This window comes from Chroicocephalus ridibundus, chromosome 2 (genome assembly GCF_963924245.1).
Source record: "Chroicocephalus ridibundus chromosome 2, bChrRid1.1, whole genome shotgun sequence".
NCBI classification, from domain to species: Eukaryota; Metazoa; Chordata; class Aves; order Charadriiformes; family Laridae; genus Chroicocephalus; species Chroicocephalus ridibundus.
Genome location: NC_086285.1, coordinates 143,855,947 through 143,879,896, shown reverse-complemented (window position 1 = coordinate 143,879,896; position 23,950 = coordinate 143,855,947). Strand labels below are relative to the sequence as shown.

At 43.7% G+C, this 23,950-nt stretch overlaps 1 protein-coding gene and 1 non-coding gene across 2 annotated transcripts; both read left to right on the top strand.

The window, feature by feature from the left end:
- The first annotated feature begins 4,507 nt into the window (after positions 1 to 4,507).
- Positions 4,508 to 4,589, top strand: TRNAS-AGA (transfer RNA serine (anticodon AGA)). Its single transcript has one exon. It is a non-coding gene; the product is annotated as a tRNA-Ser (tRNA).
- A 217-nt stretch (positions 4,590 to 4,806) lies between these two features.
- CFAP418 (cilia and flagella associated protein 418) lies at positions 4,807 to 17,498 on the top strand. The gene is made up of 6 exons (XM_063327230.1): positions 4,807 to 4,942; positions 6,488 to 6,587; positions 8,985 to 9,055; positions 9,567 to 9,632; positions 10,444 to 10,539; positions 12,437 to 17,498. The coding sequence occupies exons 1-6, from the start codon at positions 4,812 to 4,814 to the stop codon at positions 12,594 to 12,596; spliced, it is 624 nt and encodes a 207-aa protein (XP_063183300.1). The 5' UTR covers positions 4,807 to 4,811; the 3' UTR covers positions 12,597 to 17,498.
- The last annotated feature ends 6,452 nt before the right edge of the window (positions 17,499 to 23,950 follow it).

Sequence of the window (23,950 nt, the reverse complement as noted above, 5' to 3'; positions counted from 1 at the left end):
AAGTCATTTTAACTGTAGCCTACACAAAAACACACATGCAAATGGCATTCACATTACACAGGTGCGATTCTGTCTAACATACATTTTCACTGAACAGGATGCTTTTACTGAGAAAAGGAAAATGTTATGCAGTAAAACAAAGGAGTGTATGCGGAACCTCATGTGTGAGGACACCAACCCTGTCAACCGCCACCTCCCACTCCCTCTGAAATGCAGCATCCTGGAGCGTAAGGAAGAAAAGCCTGAATCAGCCCTGCTGAGGAGTGGGATACTAGCATGGAGTTCACACAAACAGCAATCTTCCCCCTCACATGCATACTCACGCCACGACCCCATGGCTTATAGGCTAGTTATTCCCAGCTCACAACTCATCTGGAGAACCATCCCTGAAAAATATTTTCCAGCCTTGGCAAGAGTGATGTAACACTATCGCTGCTTTGGTTTCAGCTCCCGTGTCCCTCAGCTAGGATGGTCTTGCGTGTTGTCTGACTCCCGCTGCAGCTGTGCAATGGGCAGCAAGTAGGAAGGATTTTTCCACAATAGCCCCCAGTCCTCTCTGCTGGACGCCTGCTCCTTGACTGCTCATGTACCACAGCTTAGGTCCTTCCTAGCAGGCCAATTATTTTATATTTACTACTAATTATTCTTTCAATCTTTTAAATGGAAACATTTTTTCCTTGTGATGAGATCTTTCCTCTGCGTTAACCTGCTTTATCGCCATGTGCCTCCCTCTGCCCCACTTTACAGGGACAGACACCCTTGGTGCCAGAGAATGCAGGTGCAGTAAAGCCACACAGTGCCTGGCAACACCATTTTTATTTGAAGTTACACATAATTATCATTGATTTGGAAGTGTGACCTCCTTGATACACAGCCTTACAAGCTAACAGGTTTTTTCCAGAATCAACTTTACAGTGTTTGTTATGCCCTCACAGACATCAAGATGTCATGGTTATAAGCAGTTTTCAGGACTACACCACATTCATTAAAAGGCCCCCAGACAAGTATTTTTTTGCTTTGCATACTGTTTTTGCTTTGCATACCTTCCCTTGGTAAGCACCGCAATGTCGCACTCATTTGAAAATGAGCCCGTGTGGCTACGAACATCCAAAAGTATGTTTACCCCTGACAGCAAGGGCTCAGGTTGTCACTCTGGACACTTACCTGCTCTTCTCAGGAATATCTTCCTTTGCAAGAGAACTGGGTAGCCCAGGGACCAGGTGGTGGGTGCTCACATACCCTAACCCTGAAATGATTATTTCGAGGGAAGGTTGTAAGTAACTGAAAGTTGTTCCAGTCCTGATGCCAGTCTGGTCCCCCGTGGGTGAAGCAGCTGTGCCAGAAAACCAAACTGAAAATCCACTCTCTGAGCTGGCACCTTTGACGGAAGGATTGGCAGTGAAGTCCAAGACTGAACTGGCCTCCAGCTTAAACTGTCCTCTGATCCAAGGCTGTCTCTCAACATCACGAATAACGTTATATGAGGAATCTTGCACACACTGCTATTTTTGTTGCCAAGCGGTCTTTCAAGAAATTGTCTCTCAATCTGATATCTTTACACAGAATAATTTAATCCACAGAAATGCTTGCTAGTGGTTAAATTTTGGCCAAGAATCTTCATTCGGCCTGAATTTGCTTATATCGATGCATTGTACCACTACTGGAAAATAAGCGTGGTGTCACTCAAAATGGTATCATACTGGAGTGTGACCAGAAAAGGGATTAGAGAAATATCCTGTGGCTGGGAGCAAGAAGTTGAACTGGTTCTGTATTTGCTGGAAGCAGTAGAACACCTTGCTGAGTGGCAGTCACTGTGCTCCCTTCCATACCAGCTTCTGGGGCAAGAGATGGGAAGACAGAAAGGGCTGCAACGTGCTGTCACCACGTCAAAAGGAAGAGTGCCTCCCTGCGTTCCTTTCCCTCCTGGCTGGCAGTGGGTAGCATTAGGAAATGACAGCTTTGGTATCCCCTGGCTCTGCCAGCCTCTATCATTGCCCGAACCCTGGAGAGTTCATCATTCAGAGAAGAGGCCTGAGGAAAGCTCTGCTCAACCTCAATCAAGGCTCTCTTTGGTTCCCAGAGAAAACAAAGGAGGCAAATTAACATCCTGCCCTAGGAAGTGGGTTTTTTGTCTTCATCACTGTGGTGGCAAAATCCAGTTTTATCAATGCCGCTAAGGCTCGCAGTGGTTTGAGGATTAGAGAACATGACGGCTTCCACCCAGGACAGCCTTCCAGCTTCCTGTCCTCTCTTCCTAAGGATACACTGAGAGTACCAAAAAAAAAACAAAAACAAACCATCATCATCAGACAAAGTGGTCATTCTGTACTTTTCCAGCCCTCAGCAGTCAGTAACCTTTCTGTTTGCACCAATATAAGTCCTAAGCAGTCAGAAAGAGACATGATTTGCACAAGCAAATGCACTCATTTCCTAAGAGAGGGCAAAATTCAAGGCATGACCTCAACTCCTTTCTCCGGGCCACAGCTGAGCTGAAGGCCCAGTATGTCAGATTCACCTCAGTGTGATTCCAGGGAGTGGTCTGGAATCAATTTGACCCAGTAAGTCTCTTTGATTGCATCAGGCCTTTCAGAAGTTTTGAACAACAAGGATCTAAACAGCAGGCAGCAATCTGCACAAAAACAATCTTTGCAGTTTAAGGAATTTTTAAAGGTCTGTGCCTTTTTTCTTTCCTTTTTTATTTTTTTTTTTTTTTGTTTCAAATGCTTTCCAACTGAGCAAATGCTGCAACGGGTTCATGGGAGAAGGCCTTGAGGCACCCTGACTTTGGCACCATTATCCCATAGACACTCCATACATTTTTGGCACCTTGCAGCAGACGCATTGACAGCCACAGGATTGATGGAAAGGGAAAGAAGCTGTTTTGCAGTCAAAAGAGAATGTACTCAGATTTCTAAGGCCATTTGAAAGAATGCCAGAATGATACTGGATTTTGGCATTCTTAAGCTCCTTTAAGATGATGCAGCAAGTGGTCTTTTCCACATGTGATGATGTATTTCAGGACAAGAGTTTCTTCAAGATTTTCCAAGCCTGTGGGCTCCTGATCCTTTTTCAAATTACAGAGATGATAGCATACCGGGGAGAATTGTGATTAGCTTAAACTCTCCACAGCTGCGAGAGATGAATGTAAAAATTCCACCAAAAAATCCACTTCTTCTGGATTGAATTTACCTACACGACACCGAGTCCTGACCAAGGGACCACTTAAAAGAGCTGGAGCAGCATCAACACTATTTAGTTTCTTCCATCACATCAACCCAGGGAAGGCTCACAACTGTTCTACACTACACATCTCCCCCATGTGCCATGATACAGGGCTGGGGCACTAACAAAGCCCTGAGATGCACGGTGAGGGAAAACGGTACGATGAAATAACAGCTTAAGTACGAGGGAATTCAAACAGGGCTTGCAACCCATTACTTGGAATACCAGGAGGATTGTAAAACACCTTGTAACCAAGAGGCTTTGCTTGGAGACGTTGAGGACTGCGGCCCCCACTTCATCATGGGCTGACAAATTTTGAACAGTCTTGGCAATGGGGGGGGGGGGAGCGCGAGCACAGAGCTTTCTGTCTCAGCTGAGCTGAGGAGACGGCAGTGCTTTGTTTTGCTTAACAGGACCTCTCTCTAAATTGCTTCCTTAGGTTTCTAATCAAATATAGTAATGCACAGCCTTCAGCTCCACCGTTTGTCGCAAAGTGTCAGCAGTGACGGCCCTGGCAGCGTGCCCACCCTGAGGCATTTCACCTTCCACTTGTCACTGAGGGCAGAGGAGGCCGCAGCACACCTTGGCTGACCAGTGACCCACACCTCCTACGCCTGCCTGGATACTAACAGCGAGACCCTGTTTTATCGGGCTTTTCTCAAAAATACTAAATGAAGCACACAAAAAATAGCCCGTTTGCTTAAGCTATCTCTTTGTCCAGGAAAAGCAGTATTACTACACGAAGACCGACAAACCCCACGAGCAGGCGGGGCTGCAGCCGCTTCCCTCAGCGCCCCAGCTGAAACCAGCCAGAACCGACCAGAACCGGTCATCCCCAGCCCAGTACTGCCGCTCTCTCCCCGACTGCCCGAGTCTGCCCTGGGCTCCCCGAACGCTGTCAAGGATGTCTGCTTGTGAGTGTACCGGGTTTTAAGGGGCCATTCTCTGAACAAGCGTTTCTAATCTACGCAAAAAGACAGGCTTCTCCTGCGGGACTTAGTGAAGTGCAACCATTTCGTTTTGCTCTAAACGGACCGATATACCTCATACTGAGTTATATTACAAATACGTTAGGCATAAACTCTTATTTTATGTCGTTTCTATGCTATAATCCTCACAGTTGTATCGGGGAACGTTTCGCTGACGGCGGCCTGGCCGTCCCCCGGCGTCCCGCTGCGAGGCAGACGGCCGGCCGCGGCAGAGCGCAGCGGCTCAGCCCGATTCGGTGCGGCGGGGGCCCGGCCGATTAGACCTAGTATGGCGGAGAAACACTATTCCAACATGCGTAGTCGTGGCCGAGTGGTTAAGGCGATGGACTAGAAATCCATTGGGGTCTCCCCGCGCAGGTTCGAATCCTGCCGACTACGGCCGGAGTCTAGCGGCTCAGGGCGGTTTTTTTTCCCTTTTTTTTTTTTTTTTCTCTCCTCCTTTCAACCCTCGTCTGCCGGGACGGCAGGCGGGGTGGGCCGGGGGCCCGGCGGCGGGCGAGCTCCACAGGCGCCCGCACACACCCCGCCGGGCGCGGAGACTCCGCCCCTGCCGGCGCCTAGCGGCGCGGGGCCGCCTTGGCAACGGCCGGCGGCGGCAAGATGGCGGAGGACCTGGACCAGTTACTGGATGAAGTGGAGAGGCGGCTCTGCCGCCTGCCGGGGCAGGGCGCGGCGGGTGGCCACCGGGACGGCGATGGCCAGGAGGAGGAGCAGACGGCGAAGGAGGGCAGGTTAGCGACCCTACGTCGGTCCCGGCGCCCTCAGGCACCTCCCCGCCGAGCGGGCTGTCCCTCCTGTGGGGCGGGAGGGGGTCGGCGTGCGGCGAGACCCCTCCGGAGCCCAAAATACCCGGGTTCGGGAGCCGAAACGCTGGCCGGCGGTCAGCGAGTATCCCCTGTCTTACTTATTTTTAAACACCCAAGTCCTGGGCCAGCGAGCCGAGTTACTTCAGATAGTCTTTGTCTCTTGGAATTATCCCAACCTCGGATTAAATATGGCGTTAAAAGCTGCACTAATTTGCTCCCGAGTTAGGATCAGGGGTTACTGAGTTCTGTTACTGACCTCGTGGTGCATCATAAAATATCTATAAATCTTACAGTTTATAGCAGGAAGAACTTTAGCAGTACTATTATCAAACATTTTATTCTGTTGATACTTCAGTCATTTATGTATTCCGTTCATACTTTCTCTATTAACCATATCTTCTGCAGTAAGCGCCTAATTTACACTCTACACGGGCATGTATCCACCTCAAATTTCATAATTTTCAAAATGACGGTCTGAATACCGACGGTTTTTGGTCGGGACAGGGTCACTGCTGACGGTACCGACAAGCCGTCTGCCGCACCGCTGCCGGCCTGCAGGGTTCTATCCCGGACCACAGGGTTCCATCCTGGCCCTCGCTGGTGTCTTTGCCTTCCCTCAGGTTTCCATCCCGGCCCTCCCAGGTGTCTCAGGCTCCTGTTGGAAGGTCTGTGGACCAGAGGGGCTTGGCCAGATGTCTCCACAGGTGGGCTGCTGAGTGCTTACCCAACAGGCGTTTCAGAGTCCCAGGCAAGGATCTTGGCGAGCCAAATGACTAACACAAGACCCACAACTCCACTACTTTTGGCCACATTACTGGACTTCCCTGTTGTTGATATAAAGGTTAGATGAGCACCCAAATAGAGACAATCCAATTACAAGATTTTAAAAAATCACACAGTTTTCTTCTTTCTCAGGAGTAGATTTGTTCTTCATTGGTTGATGCAGCAGTACTACAGGCCTCCTTTTCTTTGACAAAGAGCTAGCAAACAGCAGACTTGAGACAAGACTCCTCACGTGAATGAAAGCAAAGTGCAGGTGATCTCTCTAAATGCATACAGTTTGGCAGGAATTCCTTCAGAACCCCTGCAGTTGTATATAGCATGAGGAGAGAATTCCCTCTGACCTTTTTATATTCCTGCTGCTGAAGATTAATGTGAAAAATCAGGGGTGTCCAATCTGGTGCTCAGTAAGTGCAAAATGGGTTATATTATAATTTTAATTCAGGGTTGGAAGTGATTGGAAATGAAAGAAGCAAGCAAAAATAAGACCTGTGATGGGACAGTTCAACAGGGGCTGAAAGGCGTCATCCTTCAGTTTACATGTGTCCAGTCATTATTTGGATGGCCTACCTTAGGTACTACAGAAATATTAGAGGAAAAAGGCTGTAACTAATTTTATGTTTTAATTTACAATTCTTAGAACTGCTTTGGTTATGCTACAAAATGGAGCCTGTTTTGTTTGTTTTTCAGATCAGCTAAACTGTTAATGAGTGCTGGCAGCAGTGAAGAAGATATAGATGACATTATTGACGAAATCTGTAATGACAGCAGCTTTGCCAAAACACCTCTGGTGAGTAGGAGTCTGGAAAAATGCAGAACAGATGAGGTTCAGCGATGGAAAGGAAAGCACCATAAACTGTTTTAAAGCAAAAAAAAAAAAAAAAAAGACCTAAAACAAGCTGTAGGATAAACTTGGAAAATAAAGCAGAAAGGAAAATACAACAATCCTATAGTGAGGAACAGGAGAGATATAAAGAAATGGTCTTACCCAGGCAATAACAGGCAATTAAAGGAAGTGCTAGTTCAAGATAGAGCATAGTGTCAAATATTGCAGAATCATGGAGTGGTTGAGGTTGCAAGGGACCTCTGGAGATCACCTGGTCCAACCACCTGCTCAAGCAGGGCTACCTAGGGCTGGTTGCCCAGGAGCATGTCCAGATGGCTTTTGAGTATCTCCAAGGGTGGAGACTCTGCACCCTCTCTAAATAACTTGTTCCAGTGTTTGACCACCCTCGCAAGAAGTAAAGCAGCTTTTTATATGTTTAACTGAAATTTCTTGTATTTCAGTTTGTGCCCATTGCCTCTCCTGGCAATGGTTCCCACTGAGAAGAGTCTGCCCACGTCTTCTTTATTCTTCCTCATTATTATACGTTGATAAGATTCTTCTGACCCTTGTCTTCTCCAGGCGAAACAATTCCAGCTCTCTTAGCCTCTACTTCCATGTCAGATGGTCTAAGTCCTTAATCACCATTATGTCCATGTCTCTTTTGTACTGGGCACAGCACTCCAGACATGTCTATGAGGCCATATCTGAGTACTGTGTCCAGTTCTGGGCTCCCAGTGCAAGAGGGAGCTGGAGCTACTGGAGAGAATCCAGCAAAGGGCTATGGAGATGATTAAGAGGCTGGAGTATCTTTCATAGGAGAGGCTGAGAGATCCGGGACTGTTCAGCCTGGAGAAGAGAAGACTCCAGGGGGATCTTATCAATGTGTGTAAATATGTGATGGGAGGAGTAAAGACGGGGCGAGACTCCTCTGTAGTGCCCAGTGAAAGGACAAGAGGCAATGAGTGTAAACTGAAACACATGAAATTCCATCTGTACATAGGAAATCACTTTTTTACTGCAAGGGTGGTCAAACATTGGGACAGGCTGCCCAGAGAGGTTGTGGAGTGTCTGTCTGTGGAGATTTTCAAAACCCAACTGGACACAGTCCTGGGCAAGCTGCTGAAGCTGACCCTGCTTTGAGCAGGGTGGTTGTCCTAGATGATCTCCAGAGGTCCCTTCCAACCGAAATGATTCTGTGATTCTGTCTCACCAGCGCTGAGTAGAGAGGAAGGATCACCTCCCTCAGCCTGCTGGCAATGTCCCTCCTAATGTAGCGCAGGATGCTGTTGACCTTCTGCACTGCATGGGCATGCTGCTGGCTCATGGTTGACTTACCATCAACCGAATTTCCCACGGCCTTTTCTGCAAAGCTGCTTTCCAGCTGGTCAGCCCTCAGTGTGTTCTGGTGCATGAGGGTTATTCTTCCCCAGCAGTGGGCGTTTGCATATCCCCTTAGTTGTACTTCTCTCAGGTCATTTCTGCAGTCTGCTGAGGCCCCTCTGAATGGCAGTGCAGTCGTCTGGCATACCAAGCACTGCTCCCCGTTATGTATCATCTGCAGATGGCTTCTGTCGTTCAACAGCAGGAGATGGAGATGAAAATAGATATTCATTTAGGTATCATCATTAGAAAATTGTGGTATTTATGCTTCATAGAAAATTGTGGTATTTATGCTTCATAACCCCCTGTGCAGATTCTCTTATTCTCATCAGTGACATCGGTTTTGCTTTACTTGTCTTTGATTTCTTACAGAGTTGCTAAATCTGAACCAACAAATAACACTTGTATGCTACAATACATGTGTCAGAGTGAGCGAAAATTATGTCAGTAAATTTGTATAATTTTATCATTTTACATCCCTAGGATTTCCCATTTAGGATCTAGAATTCTAGTATTCTAGAATTCAAATGACCTGTTTTATGTGCAGCAAATAACAAACTTTTCAAAGACACTGTATCTTTTTTAATAATATAAGTCCTTAATGTGTTTTCGGTAAAACAAAAGCTCCAAAACACTGAGGCAGAAGTTTCCTAATTTAAAATTGCTTTTAAAAGCATAATTAGGGTAGGGCATGAAATACTAAGTCTTGATTGTAAAGTCAAAGTGATCATGTGGTGTTGAATTCCTTCAGGCGGAGCTGGGAATTCAGTATGGGAAGAGAAGGCTCATTCCTCACTTATCTGTTACTTCAGCAGCCTCTGCCTCAAAGAGCCTCACAGAAACCCGAGCAAGAAAATTCCCAAATTCTTAGTCCCCTTCTTCCGTGACTGATATTTTCTGGCTCCTGCTTATTAAAAAAACCAGAATGTTGTTACCTTGCTGTAATGCTACTTTTTATTCTTTAATTGCTTTTTTTAATAGAAATTGAAGTCTAAGTCTGCAAGTCTCACACCTGAAAGCAACAGTGTTGTTGTACAGACTCATAGGAAAAGGTAAGTGAAAAGTGTTTTGGCTATTTGAACATAGCTTGATTATAGCTTGGTGTCAGTCGAATAATATTGCTACTGATTAATTTGTGTTGGCATTAACTAAGACAGAAACTGATTATTTAGAGAAGTATTCTTTTTACAGAAAAACAAAAGATAAACATTATTTTGAAGAATTACTGATGTGCTTTAATGTGGTCAAAATTATTTATTATAAATTTATTAATTATTTAAGTTATTGAACTTCCTTTGCCTTATGGATATAAGCATTTATCAAAAGCTGTAATGTGTAGTCCATATGTATTTGGTGTAGAGAGTGGTTGTCATACAGTTTTTCTTTTAACACCTTGGTAATGGAAATTTTAAAATTCTATAGTTTGTAAACATTTGGATGCTTTGCCTGTATTTAATAAATATTATTTTAGAAATATCATGCTGTTAAACTAAGAGAAGCATTGTACTACTTTCTCCAAAATGTTTTGTTATAATTTAATATTTTTTAATGAAATCCACATAGATGCTGTCCAGTGTATCTGGGTGGAAGCTCTTCACCATGTGGCATAGGAACAAATGTTTCAAAAAGGTAGGAAATGTGAAAAAAAAAAAGTTCTATTTCCTTTATCATTATTTTTAATCACATCTGTGTTTCTCTGGTGGTACAGAGTTCTGCATTCGAACTGGACAGGGACACCTTATATTCACCTAAACATATGGCTGCCTGTAACTACAGTGAAGTCAGCTGGTCCCTTCCAGTCCTCTGTTGTTGACCACTAAATCTTTTGTTCGCTTGAGCAGTTGAAAGATGTGTGCAAATGAGACACAAGACTCCAAAAATCAAAACCATGTAGTTAAGGAAATTGCTGTTGTAGAATTTTTTTTTTTCCCTGCCTCTCTTCAGCTTTCTGTGTGATGGCACATATGTCACTTAAAGCAATGGGCTGGTTTAAATCATCCCAGAGCCTGAACTGAAAATATCCAGAGTGCTTTGGAACTGCAGCTGAACTTAGTAGTACTTTAAACATTTATCCCCAACATCCTGTAGAACACTATTACATTTCGATGTGGGATTTTTTGTAGTAAGTAACTATGCACTTGATGCATATTTGGATGCTGATCAGGTGTCATAGCAGTGAGGAGGACCAAAGAGAATATCAAGAGAATATTAGTTTATTCTGTGTGTTCAGTGAGGTTAGGAACCTGTAAAAATAATACATGATCATATAGTTAAAACACATACCATAATGAATATGCGCTAAATGTAAAAAAAATAAGATTACAGGGTAACCTTGGTTCTGCTATTTCTGAGTGAGCGCTGTACTTTAAAAAAAGTTACAATCTGTGTAGCTTCTCTGATTGTAATAAGCTCTTGAAGGTTTTTGTTCTTTTTTGACCAGAACTTGTGATCAGCTTCGTTGTACTGCTTGTGACTTCCGTGTGTCACTTTTCAATGGCTACATCTGGGATCAGTCCTGTGATTACCTTTTTTTCAGGTATGTCTGAGGTGGGTTTGATATTAGTATTGTGTTACTGTGCTTTGGGGTTTGATAGGAACAGAAAAGATGAAAAGTCCTGAGCGCTCCTGTCTTACCCAGAAAGGAGCGTGTTGCAGCTTGTTTGGTGGTCAGGTAGGAAAGTCTGCAGGGAAAGGGATGCAGCATCTCCCATAATCTGTGTTCATGCCTGTCCATTTCTTTCCCTATCACTCTTCCTCTCTGTTTTTAAAAAGAATTCAAGTTTCATGGATCAAAAGGCAACTTTACTGCTGAAATAAGCAGATAATCTGTGCAGTGGGTTGGCCTCTGGTGTGCCGTTGCAGAATGCCTACAAAATGAATGCAGACGGTTCAGCGTGTACTTCTCACGATACCTTCAGTCACAGACTGTGATTGTTTCAAGTCAGGTTTTCTTTTTTCCAGTATCAAGTATTATGCTGTCATTTTCAGTGAAAATCAAATAGTTTTGTTTCTTACCAGACTTCTGGTTGAAGCAAGGTTTGATTAAATGGAATAGTGGGATTTTTGTTTTCGTGTTATATTGTGGTGTCTTTAGTTATTTCAACTTTTTTTGAAGACTTAAAATTAAGGAGTTCTTATTTCCAGTTTCTCTAAAACTGTATCACTAAAACTTAGTGAAGGGTAGTGTAGTAGGCATGCTTATAATACAGACTTCAAATTTGTATTCCTTTTATTTTAGTAAAGTCTCAGTTCATGCCCATTAGCTGATGGAGGTAGTGGATGTGTTCAGAGTATGTGGTTGGCCACCAGGGGGTGTGACAGCTGGAGCAGAACAGTGATGGATACATCATCTCCTTTCGCAATATTTTTCTTGTATTAATTACATGTAAGGTTTTTCCTGTATTTCCCTTCCAGTTTCAAAATTTGTGTTTGTCTTTGAGTGCAGATCTTATTTTCCCATTATTTAAAGCAGTAAGAGATGAGTTTGGTAGCTGGAAAGGTTAAATAAAAATAATATTATTTTATTTAATCAAAGTCTAAATTATTCTGCTTCTGAGATCTTGAAATTAATAATTTTTTTAAAAGGACATGAAAGGTGTTATTATCAGATATTTGTAACTGATTAAAATCTGTAATCTTTAGCAAGATATTTAGCTATTTATTTTGACTAACCTGTTTTTTAAAAAGCAAACTTGGAGATTAAACATTTGCCTTCCATTAATAGATGTCTGATCTCTTTTTCTAAAAATTCTTTTGTTGATGTTTGGCTTGTATTTTCTTTATTTAACTGGGCTTGTTAATGTTTTTGAGCAATTCAGTGGCCCGTAATTGGCCAGGAGGAGGTCATGAGAGCAGGGATAGTTAAAATGCTAAATTTTCGCTTGTTTTTTGAAACAACTTGTTTTTGTAATAGCCATGCTGCTTTTTCATTTGTTGTGGTTGATGCTTGCACAGGGATTATTTGTGGTTTGATGTACATTCTTTCCTTTTATGGCCATTTAATTTCAGTCACTTTAACAACAATCCAGTAACAGTTCCTGATGAAAAGTTTAACTCTGTAGTTTTACTCATTCTGCATAGGGATTCTTACAACAACTTTGATAAGATAAACACATTTTTGGATAATTTCTTAACACTTAATTAACTTTACCTGGTTTTCTTCCCAACTCTTTCTCTGGAGGCTGATACAGGGTCTCTAAACAGAACATTGCTTACAAAAACGTCAGATCTCAGCTGATCTGAGAATACAGCAATTATGTACTGAGACTGCTCTCAGGAAAGAATTGCGTTCAAAACAGAATTTAAACATATCCCTAAATTCATTCATGATAGTGGTACTCAAAAAACGTTCTTAAGAATTGAAATGGCCTTGTGAGTCTTTTTTCTTTTTAAAAAAAATGCATGCTCCTAAACTGAATTCACTTGATTGGCAGGAATAACATGCCTGAGCTCAGTAAACTAAGAGCAAAGATGATAAAGAAGAAAGGAGCACGAGCATATGCTTGTCAGTGCAGCTGGAGATCCATTGATGAACTAACTGACCTCCAAACAGACCAGCAGCTTCGGTGGGTTTGTGGTAAACATGCAGAATGAAGTCCTCCTGTGTGTGGTACCTACTTGTGTGGAAGCAGGTCATAAACTCAATTTGATTCCCATGCAGTTTTCTGAGAACAGATGGAAACCTGAATACTTCTATCTAGAAATAGATGATAACACCCAGACTTCAACCTGAAAACTTTTTTTTCAATTTAACTGTATCGCAAGCAATATGGGGAGTTGAATTATTAGAAGAAACAACCTATTTGAAGGCTTTCTGGAAGCTAAATGAGGTTAAAGCTGATATTCAGAAGCGTTAAAAAGAGGAAGACGAAATCGACAGATTGAGGCATGGGGCAAAGCACCTTGAGACTGTTCCTAATATCTAGCAGAGATCCTTATTTCCCATGTCTGCAAAATCTTGGACTGAAAATGGTGACTTGGGATGCAGCCATGACACACAAGCGTATGAATTTCTGCATGGAAATTAATACTGCTTTTCTGCTTTGCTCATAGCTGTTAATGAGCAAGTGGTTGTAGATCTCTCAAAAAATTACTGCAAGATCAGCTCTCACCTCAAAGGTTTCAGCACACCCCAAAACTTTACTTTCTTTTACCCACCAGTAGCCAAAAACTGCAGGTGCTGGAAATTTCCTTCCAGTTTCTACTGTTTTCTTCAAAGCATTTTCTGCTGACTAAAGACTTTTACCAGAGTGAATTTCTTGGATCTCCCTTCAGCCTTCACTGCAAGAGGTGAACAAGTTATTGTGCAATTATTAAATATTGTGCAATTTAAAAGAGATTCTGAAGAATATATGACTCTTCTATCAATATTTTCGAGGGAAAAAAGGCTCAGGCTTTTAAGAGTGAGAAAATATATATCCCCACTGACGTTCAAATTTGGATTTTTTTCAGTTTCACTTAGCTTTCACTTCAGCTTCACTTCAAAATATTACATATTCAGAAAGTGTAACTGTCCTGTTTCAACACATTCCTTTCCCCCAGTAACATCGTAAAAGTACTTCCAGTATCACATTACTTGGTGAATTGTCTTGATTACAGTTAATGTCACTATAGTTTATGAGCTCTTTCTTTTCATTATGTATAAATAACACAGGAGATGGATTTAGGTTTTGGGTGGGCAGAGAGGAAGGAAAGGATTACCAGTCCTGGCAATTACTACTTTGAAAAGTGTCTCAAAATGGGAAGTCTGTCAGTATTTTTGCTATGCAGTGTGTGATACTTTACAGATAAATTCAGAATTACTTACTTTGTGCAATTCTATACAGAGCTATTTCTTTTTTTGTGAAGTTTTGTTCATGGCCCTACACTGTACATTGTCATTCTCTTTCTTTTTTCCAAAACAATTGCGTGCTCTTTCTTATAGAGGTCATCTCTCAAATCTGTCGCCTTGTCTCTACCCCTCTGAAAGAGTAGATCCCAGTAGTAACCAGAGGCATAGTGTACTCTGCATCCTGCTCACCTTCCCCAATCCGTGAGTGTTTTTTTGGAAGGTGCAGAGGACCAGCAGTGTGCCTGGGAGTCCTGGCAGCTCTTACATATGCAGTGCTTCGGTGCTCTGGAGTGCGTGTTCCAGTGCCACATGAGGCCTTGCTAATAGGTTCAGAGGTGAGTTGGCTTTGGAGTGGTACTCCTTGGCATAATGCTGTAGACATATTTAGGGTCATGTATTGTCTTCAGTGCAATTGGTGTTTCAGGCTGAAGTTTCAACTGCTAGAGTCTAAAACTGCAGGTTCAGGAGACAGAGAGACCCAGAAACCAGTTGATTGATGCTCAGTCAGCTCCTGGAAGAGGTCTACTTGCCTTTCTGTCCTTTGTGAAGAGATAGCCCCCGTGTGGACTAAGCAGTAAGTGTTCCTGAGTGTTCTTCAGGCAGGCCTGAGCGATTTCCATTCCCAAAGAACATTAGTGCTAATGGTAAGAGAAGAACCCAGCAGTAGTATGTATTTTATTAACAAGCCCTAGAGAAGAGTAAACCTACTTTCCACTCTTCTTCTTGAAGAGGAATACATTTCAAAAAGTGCTGAGTTGCCTTGGCTTGCCTATTCCAAGACCATTTGAAACTGATGACCAAGTAGCCCCACAGGATGCTCTTTTGGCCTGGATTTGCAGTGGAACTTGTGCCACAACGTAGGGAACAAGTTAGGCTTGCAGCTTGTGAGCCGGAAACAGGAAAAATCCTAACACCCATCTCAGTTCATGAGACCAAGTCTTATGTGACTTGGAAACGGAGCATGTCTCATGTACCCTTCTTTAAACAAACCAACAGAAATAGTCACCCCTTCTGGAACAGTTTGCACTACCAAGCGTGGGAAGCAAATCATGTGGAAACAAAAGTTCAAGACATCCGTTCTAGTGATTTTTATGACAAGAAGACAGCCTGTAGCACACAAAAGGTGGAGGCTAGGAAGGAATTGAGACAAAAGGACTAAGAGTGTAGGGGAAGTAAAAAGGATTAACACCAGTATCTATTGACACCATTAGTCAGCATTTCTTCTAGGTCACCTGATCCCTCAGTCTTCATAGAATCGTAGAATCATAGAATAGTTTGGGTTGGAAGGGACCTTTAAAGATCATCTAGTCCAACCCCCCTGCAATGATCAGGCACATCTTCAACTAGATCAGGTTGCTCAGAGCCCCATCCAACCTGGTCTTGAGTGTTCCCATGTTTCACCACCTTCATCATAAAAAACCCTTGTATCTAGTCTAAATCTACCCTCTTTTAGTTTAAAATCATTACCCTGTGTCCTATCATAACAGGCCCTGCTAAAAATTTTGTCCCCAGCTTTCCTGTAGGTCCCTTTTAAGTACTGAAAGGCCGCAATAAGGTCTCCTGGAGCCTTCTCTTCTCCAGGCTGAACAACCCCAGCTCTCTCAGCCTGTCCTCATAGCAGAGGTGCTCCAGCCCTCTGATCATTTTTGTGCCTCTCCTCTGGCCCCACTCCAACAGGTCCATGTCTTTCCTGAACTGGGGACACCAGAGCTGGACACAGTACTCCAGGTGGAGTCTCAGCAGAGCAGAGTAGAGGGGCAGCATCCCCTCCCTCGACCTGCTGGCCACGCTTCTGTTGATGCAGACCAGGATATGATTGGCTTTCTGGGCTGCAAGTGCACATTGTTGGCTCATGTCTAGCTTTTCATCCCCCAGTATTCCCAAATCCTTCTCGGCAGGGCTGTTCTCAATCCCGTCATCCCCCAGCCTGTATTTGTACCACGGGTGGCCCTGACCCAGGTGCAGGACCCTGCACTTGGCCTTGTTGAACCTCATGAGGTTCACATGGGCCCACTTCTCTTATTAGCCTAGAGAGTTGTAGAAAGAGTTCTCTTTCTGGATAGAGATTGTTGTCAGGCGATTGTATCACTAACACCATTAAGACTGCACTCCAAGTGCTGAAAATGTTAGAAGATAATCTTAATTGGTAAATGTAAGTGGAAACCTGTGCATTCCCATGAAATCATTATGTTCATTCAAGTGTAGTTACTTGTTCTGGCCTTGGTCAGAATGGTGGGATATGGCAGCTCTTTGACCAAGTGAAGTTTTAAACTGATGCAGAAATAGTGCTCATTGTATTGGTTTTTGTTACAGAATTTAGCATATTTCCAGACCTGAGAATAGTTATTATGTCATTAAATACAATTATTTTGTTGGAAATAGGAGTGGTATGAAGTATTTTATTTCCCTCCCTTTGCTTTCTTCAGTTACATGTTACAAACCGCCCCAAAGTCCTCAAATGAAAAGAATGTAAAGAAAGGTAAAATTAGAGCTTGAGTGTTCATTTGATGAAGGTATTGTAAGATTGCACAAGATTTTCAAGATGTAGCCCAGACCCTAAGTGATATTTCCGTGTCGGTTATCTGAGATAGCAGGGATTATGTGAAGAATTTTGTTTTAAGAATGCCATTCAGCTGCTGTCAATCGGAAGTACTGGAGAACAGTTTTGCTAAGTATAAATGTGACCATTGTTTTCCTCCATATTTTTTTTTTGCTCTGGAAGAAATAATACCATTTCTGTTTGTGAAATGGGCAAGGTGAAAACTTGAGACTTTTCATTTTGCTTGGGTGATGTGCTTGCAAATTTTCTAGCCTGCAGCATTAGTCTGTGGCAGATCCCTCAACAAAACAAAAGCAATGACGGGTGACAAGGTGCCAATGCACACAAAAGCATTCACTTGGAAATGTTGTCAGTGGTTTAATGTCCTACCAACTTTTCTAAATGTGTGTTCTTGCAGAACTTCTGGATAGGAATCCAATGCAGTTGTACATAGTACATTTTGAGAGCTTCTCTTTATCAAATTTTAATGTGCTGCTCTAACTGTATCATCTCACTTGTTTTACCTGTTTTATGGAGGGTGTCCAACCCAGATGCTGAGTATAGCTCGGAAGAGTAATTATTAAGGATCTTGCCCTGCCATAAAATTTAACTTACAGAAGCATAATAGCATTACATATTGCAAGCTCTGCACTGCATAAAACTGAATAAAGATTTTGTTTTTCTGAGCACCCATTTTAGTTCTGTACGGAAGGCATCCTGCCAATGCTGGGCACTGGAAGCTGCCGCTTGTTGAAAGACTGCTCGCTTCTCTTGTGTCCTGACATGTGAGTCTTTGGGTCATGTAACCAGCACATGTGGTACTCACACAATAGGAGAGGAACTCTGTTGGGAGCTGTGTAGGCAAATTTTTCTTACTGCCAGGCTCTTTTCGCACAAGCCCTGACCAGTTTTGTCTGTTGTGTGACACCCGATAACCGCAGATAGGCCAACCTGGAAGGGGATGGAGTAAAGCAGTGTCGGGTGCTGCTCGTCTGTGAGGCCATGCATGCTGCCTGGGACTTGGCATGTGTGCTTCGAGGAGAGTGTTTTTCACATGTCGACACTTCAATAAAATAAAAAAGTTGGAACAAATCTGAACTGTGCGTTGTGTAAATTGTATTGTGCCGTTTCTATCCAAGAGAAGCCTTCTGAAAATGATGTAGGACCGTGTTTTCTCTGTCGGAAGGGTTCTGAAATGCCCTTAATACAAAAACGTTGTGGAGCTCATAAGAAACTGTAAGTACCATTGTGTGTGTTTTCTCACATCAGCGGGGATGTAGCAAGTACCTGAGAAATAGATCGGCTTTTAACATTCTTTACCATGATAACATGAGGAGAGAACATTACATTATAGAGCGCTCATAAAGGTGGATGAATTTACCATGTTTCTTGGATATTTACCTTGGATAAAAGATGGAGCCAGTGCTGTGGGAGGTGGCATATAGGTAAATTTCTTGCAGAGTGGAATGCTGGTACCTTTGTGTGTCAGTCAAGGCAGGTTATCACTACCATCATACTGGTCACTTAAAAGTGGGAGATCAATCGAGGAATCACAGCATTTGCTGTCCCCTAGATCTTGTAGAAAACCGTTCTTAGTTCCAGGAAGAAGTTGCTCTACATACGGGAGTTGGACCAAACCTTGTTTCTCCATCATGAAGAAATGCTGTGTGCCGTACACTGGAGTCGCAGGCATAAATATTTCCTAGACTCCGTTCTGAATTGGGACTCCGGGTGCTGGTGCTGTTCAGGCAGTCGTTGCTTCCCAGACGTAGTGGGCAGCCTGGACTCGGTGAGAACGCACAGAAAACACCCAGTGACCCAGCAGTACTCCTGACTTGCCTTTCTTAGGACTTGCAGCATGCCAGTGCACCGTTAGAAGGTAGTGTCCATGTATGTTTAATTCACATTGACCACTTTTATTCTGTTGCGTTTTAAATGTAATACTGGGTAAAATGTGATCATACGATCCAGTCTGCAGAGGGCAGAGCAGCACCGCTGAGTGTTACAGTTCAGGCTTCAGCTTCACTAATACAAGCTCCTACTTCTTTTTTTCTGGAATAATGAAGGGTTACATTCACCCAACTGAGACTACTTGCATTTGTTTTCTAATGGTGTATTTCTAAGTGGCGTAGCCAGATCTGTGGCAACTCCACTTGATTTTTGTGTAATTTCATCCAAATGGTCCTCAAGTGGTCCTTGACCACTACTGAGGCGGGTTAACTTTTTTTAGCTGTCAGCTAAAGAAGCATAAAAAAGTGTGTGTGTGTGTATACATAAGTGTATGCATGTTTATCCTCTAACATCAGTGGAAGGACTAAATTGCCTTCGGGATTTACCTTTCACCCTGCCCAAATTAATTTTCCCTGAAAATGTTGTTAAGCGGTTTTGGCAAGTAGAGGTTGTGTACTTTAGGATCTCAAAACGTCCAGTGCAAAATTTATGTAGCACATCGACCAAGATGTGAAAAGATGGCAGATCTTAAAAAGAAAATCACACACACACACACTCCTCTGGTTCTTTGCGACTCCAGAAAGTGTGAATGCACAAAGCAGATTTATAGTGGATGGAAGTAAATAAGCGGTGAAGTTGTGTCTATTTCTGTAGAAGAGATGAGGTGCTTTTAACTAGACAAACATATCATAGAATAGTTTGGGTTGGAAGGGACCTCTAAAGGTCACCTAGTCTAACCTCCCCTGCAATGAGCAGGGACATCTTCAACTAGATCAGGTTGCTCAGAGCCCCGTCCAACCTGACCTTGAATGTTTCCAGGGATGGGGCATCTACCACCTCTCTGGGCAACCTGTTCCAGGGTTTCACCACCCTCATGGTAAAAATTTTCTTCCTTATATCTAATCCAAATCTTCCCTTTTTTAGTTTAAAGCCATTACCATTGTCCTATCGAAACAGGCCCCGCGAAAAAGTTTGTCCCCATCTCTACTGTAGGTCCCTTTTAAGTACTGAAAGGCCGCAATAAGGTCTCCCCGGAGCCTTCTCTTCTCCAGGCTGAACAACCCCAACTCTCGCAGCCTGTCTCCATAGGAGTGGTGCTCCAGTCCTGTGGTCTTCATGGCCCTCCTCTGGACCCACTCCAACAGGTCCATGTCTTCCCTGTGCTGAGGGCTCCAGAGCTGGACGCAGTACTCCAGGTGGGGATATCTAAACCATGAAACTTGAGTTTCTTGTTTTACTAGTATCATCTAAATTTAGCCTAGTTACACCATAGGTGAGTAACACTTCATTTTTTTACTTACTTCCTTCCCTGTAATAGGAGAAATAGTTGAACAAAACGTTTTAGTATAGCAAATAGGAACAAGCACGGCTGAGGAGCACACTCTGAGAGGCTGCATATAGAAAAGTTTCGTGAGAACATTTTTTCAGGCAAGATGTAAGCTGTTGCTTTTTGTCTGCTTCTAAACTAAAGAAGACACGCCTGAGTGGAAGAAACAAAAATAGCGTGCTGTAGGGAGAAGTTCAAATGCCCGCAAACAATCTGCCAAAAGCAAGGACAAAACTTCACATGGGAGGTGTCCTTTCTAGGAGTCTTTTAGGATTGCAATTCCAGGGTCTGGTTCGGAAGATGGAGGTGAATCCACCCCCCCGCCCACTGCCCTTCAGTCACTGCCATCCCAGGAACCCGAGCTGCGCCGGGACGCAAAGTACAGGAGGGACTTCATCCTCCGAGGGTACCTGCTTGCTTCCGCCTGAGGATGCTGTGGAACACGTGAGCTGAGTACGCCTTGTTTGGGTTTGGGGCTTTTTCCTCTAAAATTTGTGAGAAGGGTTTCCTGCAGTATTTTGAACGTTGTTTCCTGTGATAGGTTTCAGGTGCAAGAGCTAAGATAGTCAGACGTGATATTTAGATATTATGTCAGATATTATATTTAGTTATCAGAGCTAATATATTCAGGGCTGTTAAAATCCTCTTAGCCAGTGGCTTATAACTGCTATGCAAATACAAGCAAAAGATCTTGAAGTTTTTCATGAGAGTTTAGTGAAACTGAAACCCTTACAGCCTCAGAGCTCATACTAAAGCACTGGGGGGCAGAGAGGAGGAAGGCATTTTTCATACTGGTCAAACAAATGCATAATATTCTAGCTCCAAGTACCTTAAATACATCTGTTTAAAAATGTGGTTGTTTACAGAGGGGAAAAAACATTAACTAGCTCTTGAACGGTGGTAGGATAGTTATTAAGTAGCCATAAAATTGTTCAATCTCTATTTAAAGGCAAGCAATATGGCCTTACTCTAAGACAATGCAATGTATGGTATAGTAATTAAATACAGTGAATGTACATCTTTCAGCCACGGCAATGAAGCTCCGGAATACTCAGCAATCTGACCATGCTCGGAAGCCCGTGTCCTGGCCGCCCCGACATAAACAGCATTCACAGGAAGGAGGGAAGCAGCCACCAGCGACAGGAAGGTTGAATTTAGCATCAAACTCCTTATCTAGGCAGAGCGGGGGCTGCTCAGGATGCCGGCAAGAAAAAGTGTACAAATTGCTGGAGCAGACCGTGATAGCTGCCTGGCCCTTCCTGGGAAGACCAGTCACGTGGATGCAATCAGGGTACAATCTTGTGCACGCAGATGGGTTTAGGAAGAGATTATATCCTGGGGCCGGTTATCCAAAATAATGCTTACCATGGCGTATTACCGTCTCGTTCAGTCTTGGATACCATCACTTGCAGGAAGAGATGGATCTGCATGCTGAAGCAGGAGGGTGCGTGCCTTTTAAATATAAAAAGCTTTATCGTAGTAAGAGTTATTATTAGTCTTATTAGCCCTAAAGAAATATAAGCCTTTCCTGATTCCTAACACGCACTGCAATATCTGGTTTAATTTTTAGATTATAGGTTTTATATCAGGGCTGGCACAGCTCTGGTTCCAACACTTCAGAGATAAAAGCTGTTGCAGCCTTGTTTTACATGCTTGCGATCGGTGAGGCTACTTGTTCGCAAGTGGAAGATAAGCAGCTTCAAAACATTCTTTGCAGTGTAATCAGTTGCTCATTAATTTATGATGCCCAGTTTCCTTTTGATTTCTGTGTATATCTTGGGAAATCCATCTGCCCTGAGCCTGTAGCACAGCAAGGCACCATTCAATCAATACGTGCTCCTCAGTGGCTGAAATGAAGAGTTAACAAAAAATTGTCGCAACCTCTGCACTGATTTTCCTATGAATGATGACTGTCGTTTCACCCATCTTCCCCACAGTATGCTGCAAAATTATTTCAGATTTTCTCAAAACTTTACTCAAGCTAAGATTGAGACCTGGAAACATTTTAAAGCAGGCTTTTAAGTTGCATCTTCTCACATATGTCTGAAACACCTCTTTTCACTTTTTTTCCATGCTAAATATATACTTAGTTCAATTCCAGTAAGGAAGGCTGGAAACAATTAAACTATGAAAAAGGAGAGTGGTATAAAAGAGTCTATCCGTGTCCTGAACAGCAATAAAATATATCTGTCCTGGGTAATTGTGAAGAGAACATTCTGGATTTGAATTTTTACAAGAAGTGAAGCCAAGAAGATATCGGGGTCCCTCTGTTCTTCCAGCTGGACGTGGGTACCACACGTCACCAGCCTCCTGAGCGCAGGAAGGGATGGGGACGCAGCCATCAGCACCCGCAGCACCCGCAGCACCCAGCCAGGTGCTTCGCGCCAGAGTTGCCAGCGTAAGCTAAAATCCTTCATTGCTCTGCTCTTGCAAAAGATTTCCCCCCACCCCCAGCAGTATATTGGAAATCCCTCCTAAAAACCTGGAGAGCATTACTTCTTTATAAAGGATATATTTGTAAAGTGGATAATTTCCAGATGTCAAATAGTTTCTCAGACCTTGCACTAACAATTCACTACGCGGGATTCTCGGCCAGCGCTGGGCATGTGGTTACCTTGGGTATTTTCAGGACCCATCGTAAGGCAAATGAGACCTTTAAAGAGGGGAAAAGCAAACAGCCTAATGGGCACCTCACGGCCGAGAGCACCTCATCAGGTTTGTCCCAACACATTCTCACGTCATTGTTCGATAGGGTAACAGGCCATAAAAGAACGAAGCAGCTACTTTCTTTTTCTGTCAGATGTTGCAAGTTACTCATATTTCCTGTTCTGCTATTTAAAGGACTAAGGGCTGAAAATGGGACTTCATTAACTTGTCCGAAATGAAATATTTTCCCATCTTTCTACCGCCACGTTCAAATGAATGTCAGAAACACAGGCCTGGAGGACATGCCTTCTGCCCGGAGAGAGGACTACCCCCACTGGAAGCCGAGGCTGAACCCTGGTGCAGGTTGCCACCAGAAGTGTCCCCCGAGTCTGCAGGGGAGCTGGATGTAGTATACGCCAAAGAAAGAGAGACCAGGAGCTTCCGTGCCAACTGTCCAGTGGGTCCCAGGAGGGACAGGAGGAACACCCCTCCCTCTCTCCCTCCTGCCTGATGGGTCGGGCTGTATTTTAGCCAAGAACAGATGTACGTGGGAGAACGCGGGAGAATTTCAATACGCTAACACCAGCGGTACTTGGGCACTGAATCCCTCTCTGTATTTTTGACAGTCTCCCCTTAACTGAGCACATTCACACTTCAACCATTTAAAAATAAAACATCGCTTCCCACACTTTTTTTCTTTCCCGTCAGCTGTTGTTTTCTTTACAGACTTGAAACTATGCTTATTCGTCCTTCAGAAAAAATCTTATCTCGGTCCGGACAGCCTGGGAAAAGCTCGGGGCACGCTTGCAATGCAAACTTTGAGGAAGTAAATTTAGTTTCTCAATGAGTCTAACCAATTCAGCTGTCGCGTTTGACAGCCATCCTTCTGAACTTTTGATGGAGAAAGAACTTGCTGCTCCGGGACGTGCAGTCTAGTGCTGCGGGCCCTAACGTAGCGTCGGGCCCCAGGAGGTCACAGGGCACGTCTGAGAGGCCCAAGAAGGGCAACTAAGAAAAGCCAGTCTGTTGTCAGCAGCCTTAAATTTGCTGTGCTGGAGTCTGTAGCGCTGGCGGGGGGGAGGGGAATGTGAGGATTTACAGACTGGAAGAAAGGTCTGAGAGCAAGGCCACCAGTCGGGTAGGGCAACCCTTGTGTTTTTCAAAATACAAAGGCAAAGTCTTCCTGCAATGCAAAGATGTTTGCAGGAAAATCTTTTCATTCTAATGTATACTGACTCAGCAGCAGTGTGCAAACTATAGCCCACGAACATACTTGTGTACAAACATCCTCAACCGAGTCGCTGCCATCCGGGGAGGTGCGGGCGATCGCTGAGGAGCCTGCTCACTGGAAAAGCACACCTGAGGAGCTCCCCTCGCTCTGCTAATTATACTCTAGGAAGCTTTAACACATGGCACCAACCCGTCCTGACAACTACTGGGCTCCATTTTTTGCTTCATGCACCTTAAATGCAAAGAAAGGGGCTCCCAGCAGGAGCTCCTCGGTGGTTTGTGCCCAAAGAGTAGCAATGGGTTTGAAAGGGGAAGGCGATGGAGGATGCTGCCCGGGAGATGAAAGCCAGCAGAGATTCTTCCACACATCTTCCTGCCCTAAATCCCACACAGGTACCAGGGATTTGGGGCTCCACCTTGTAGGC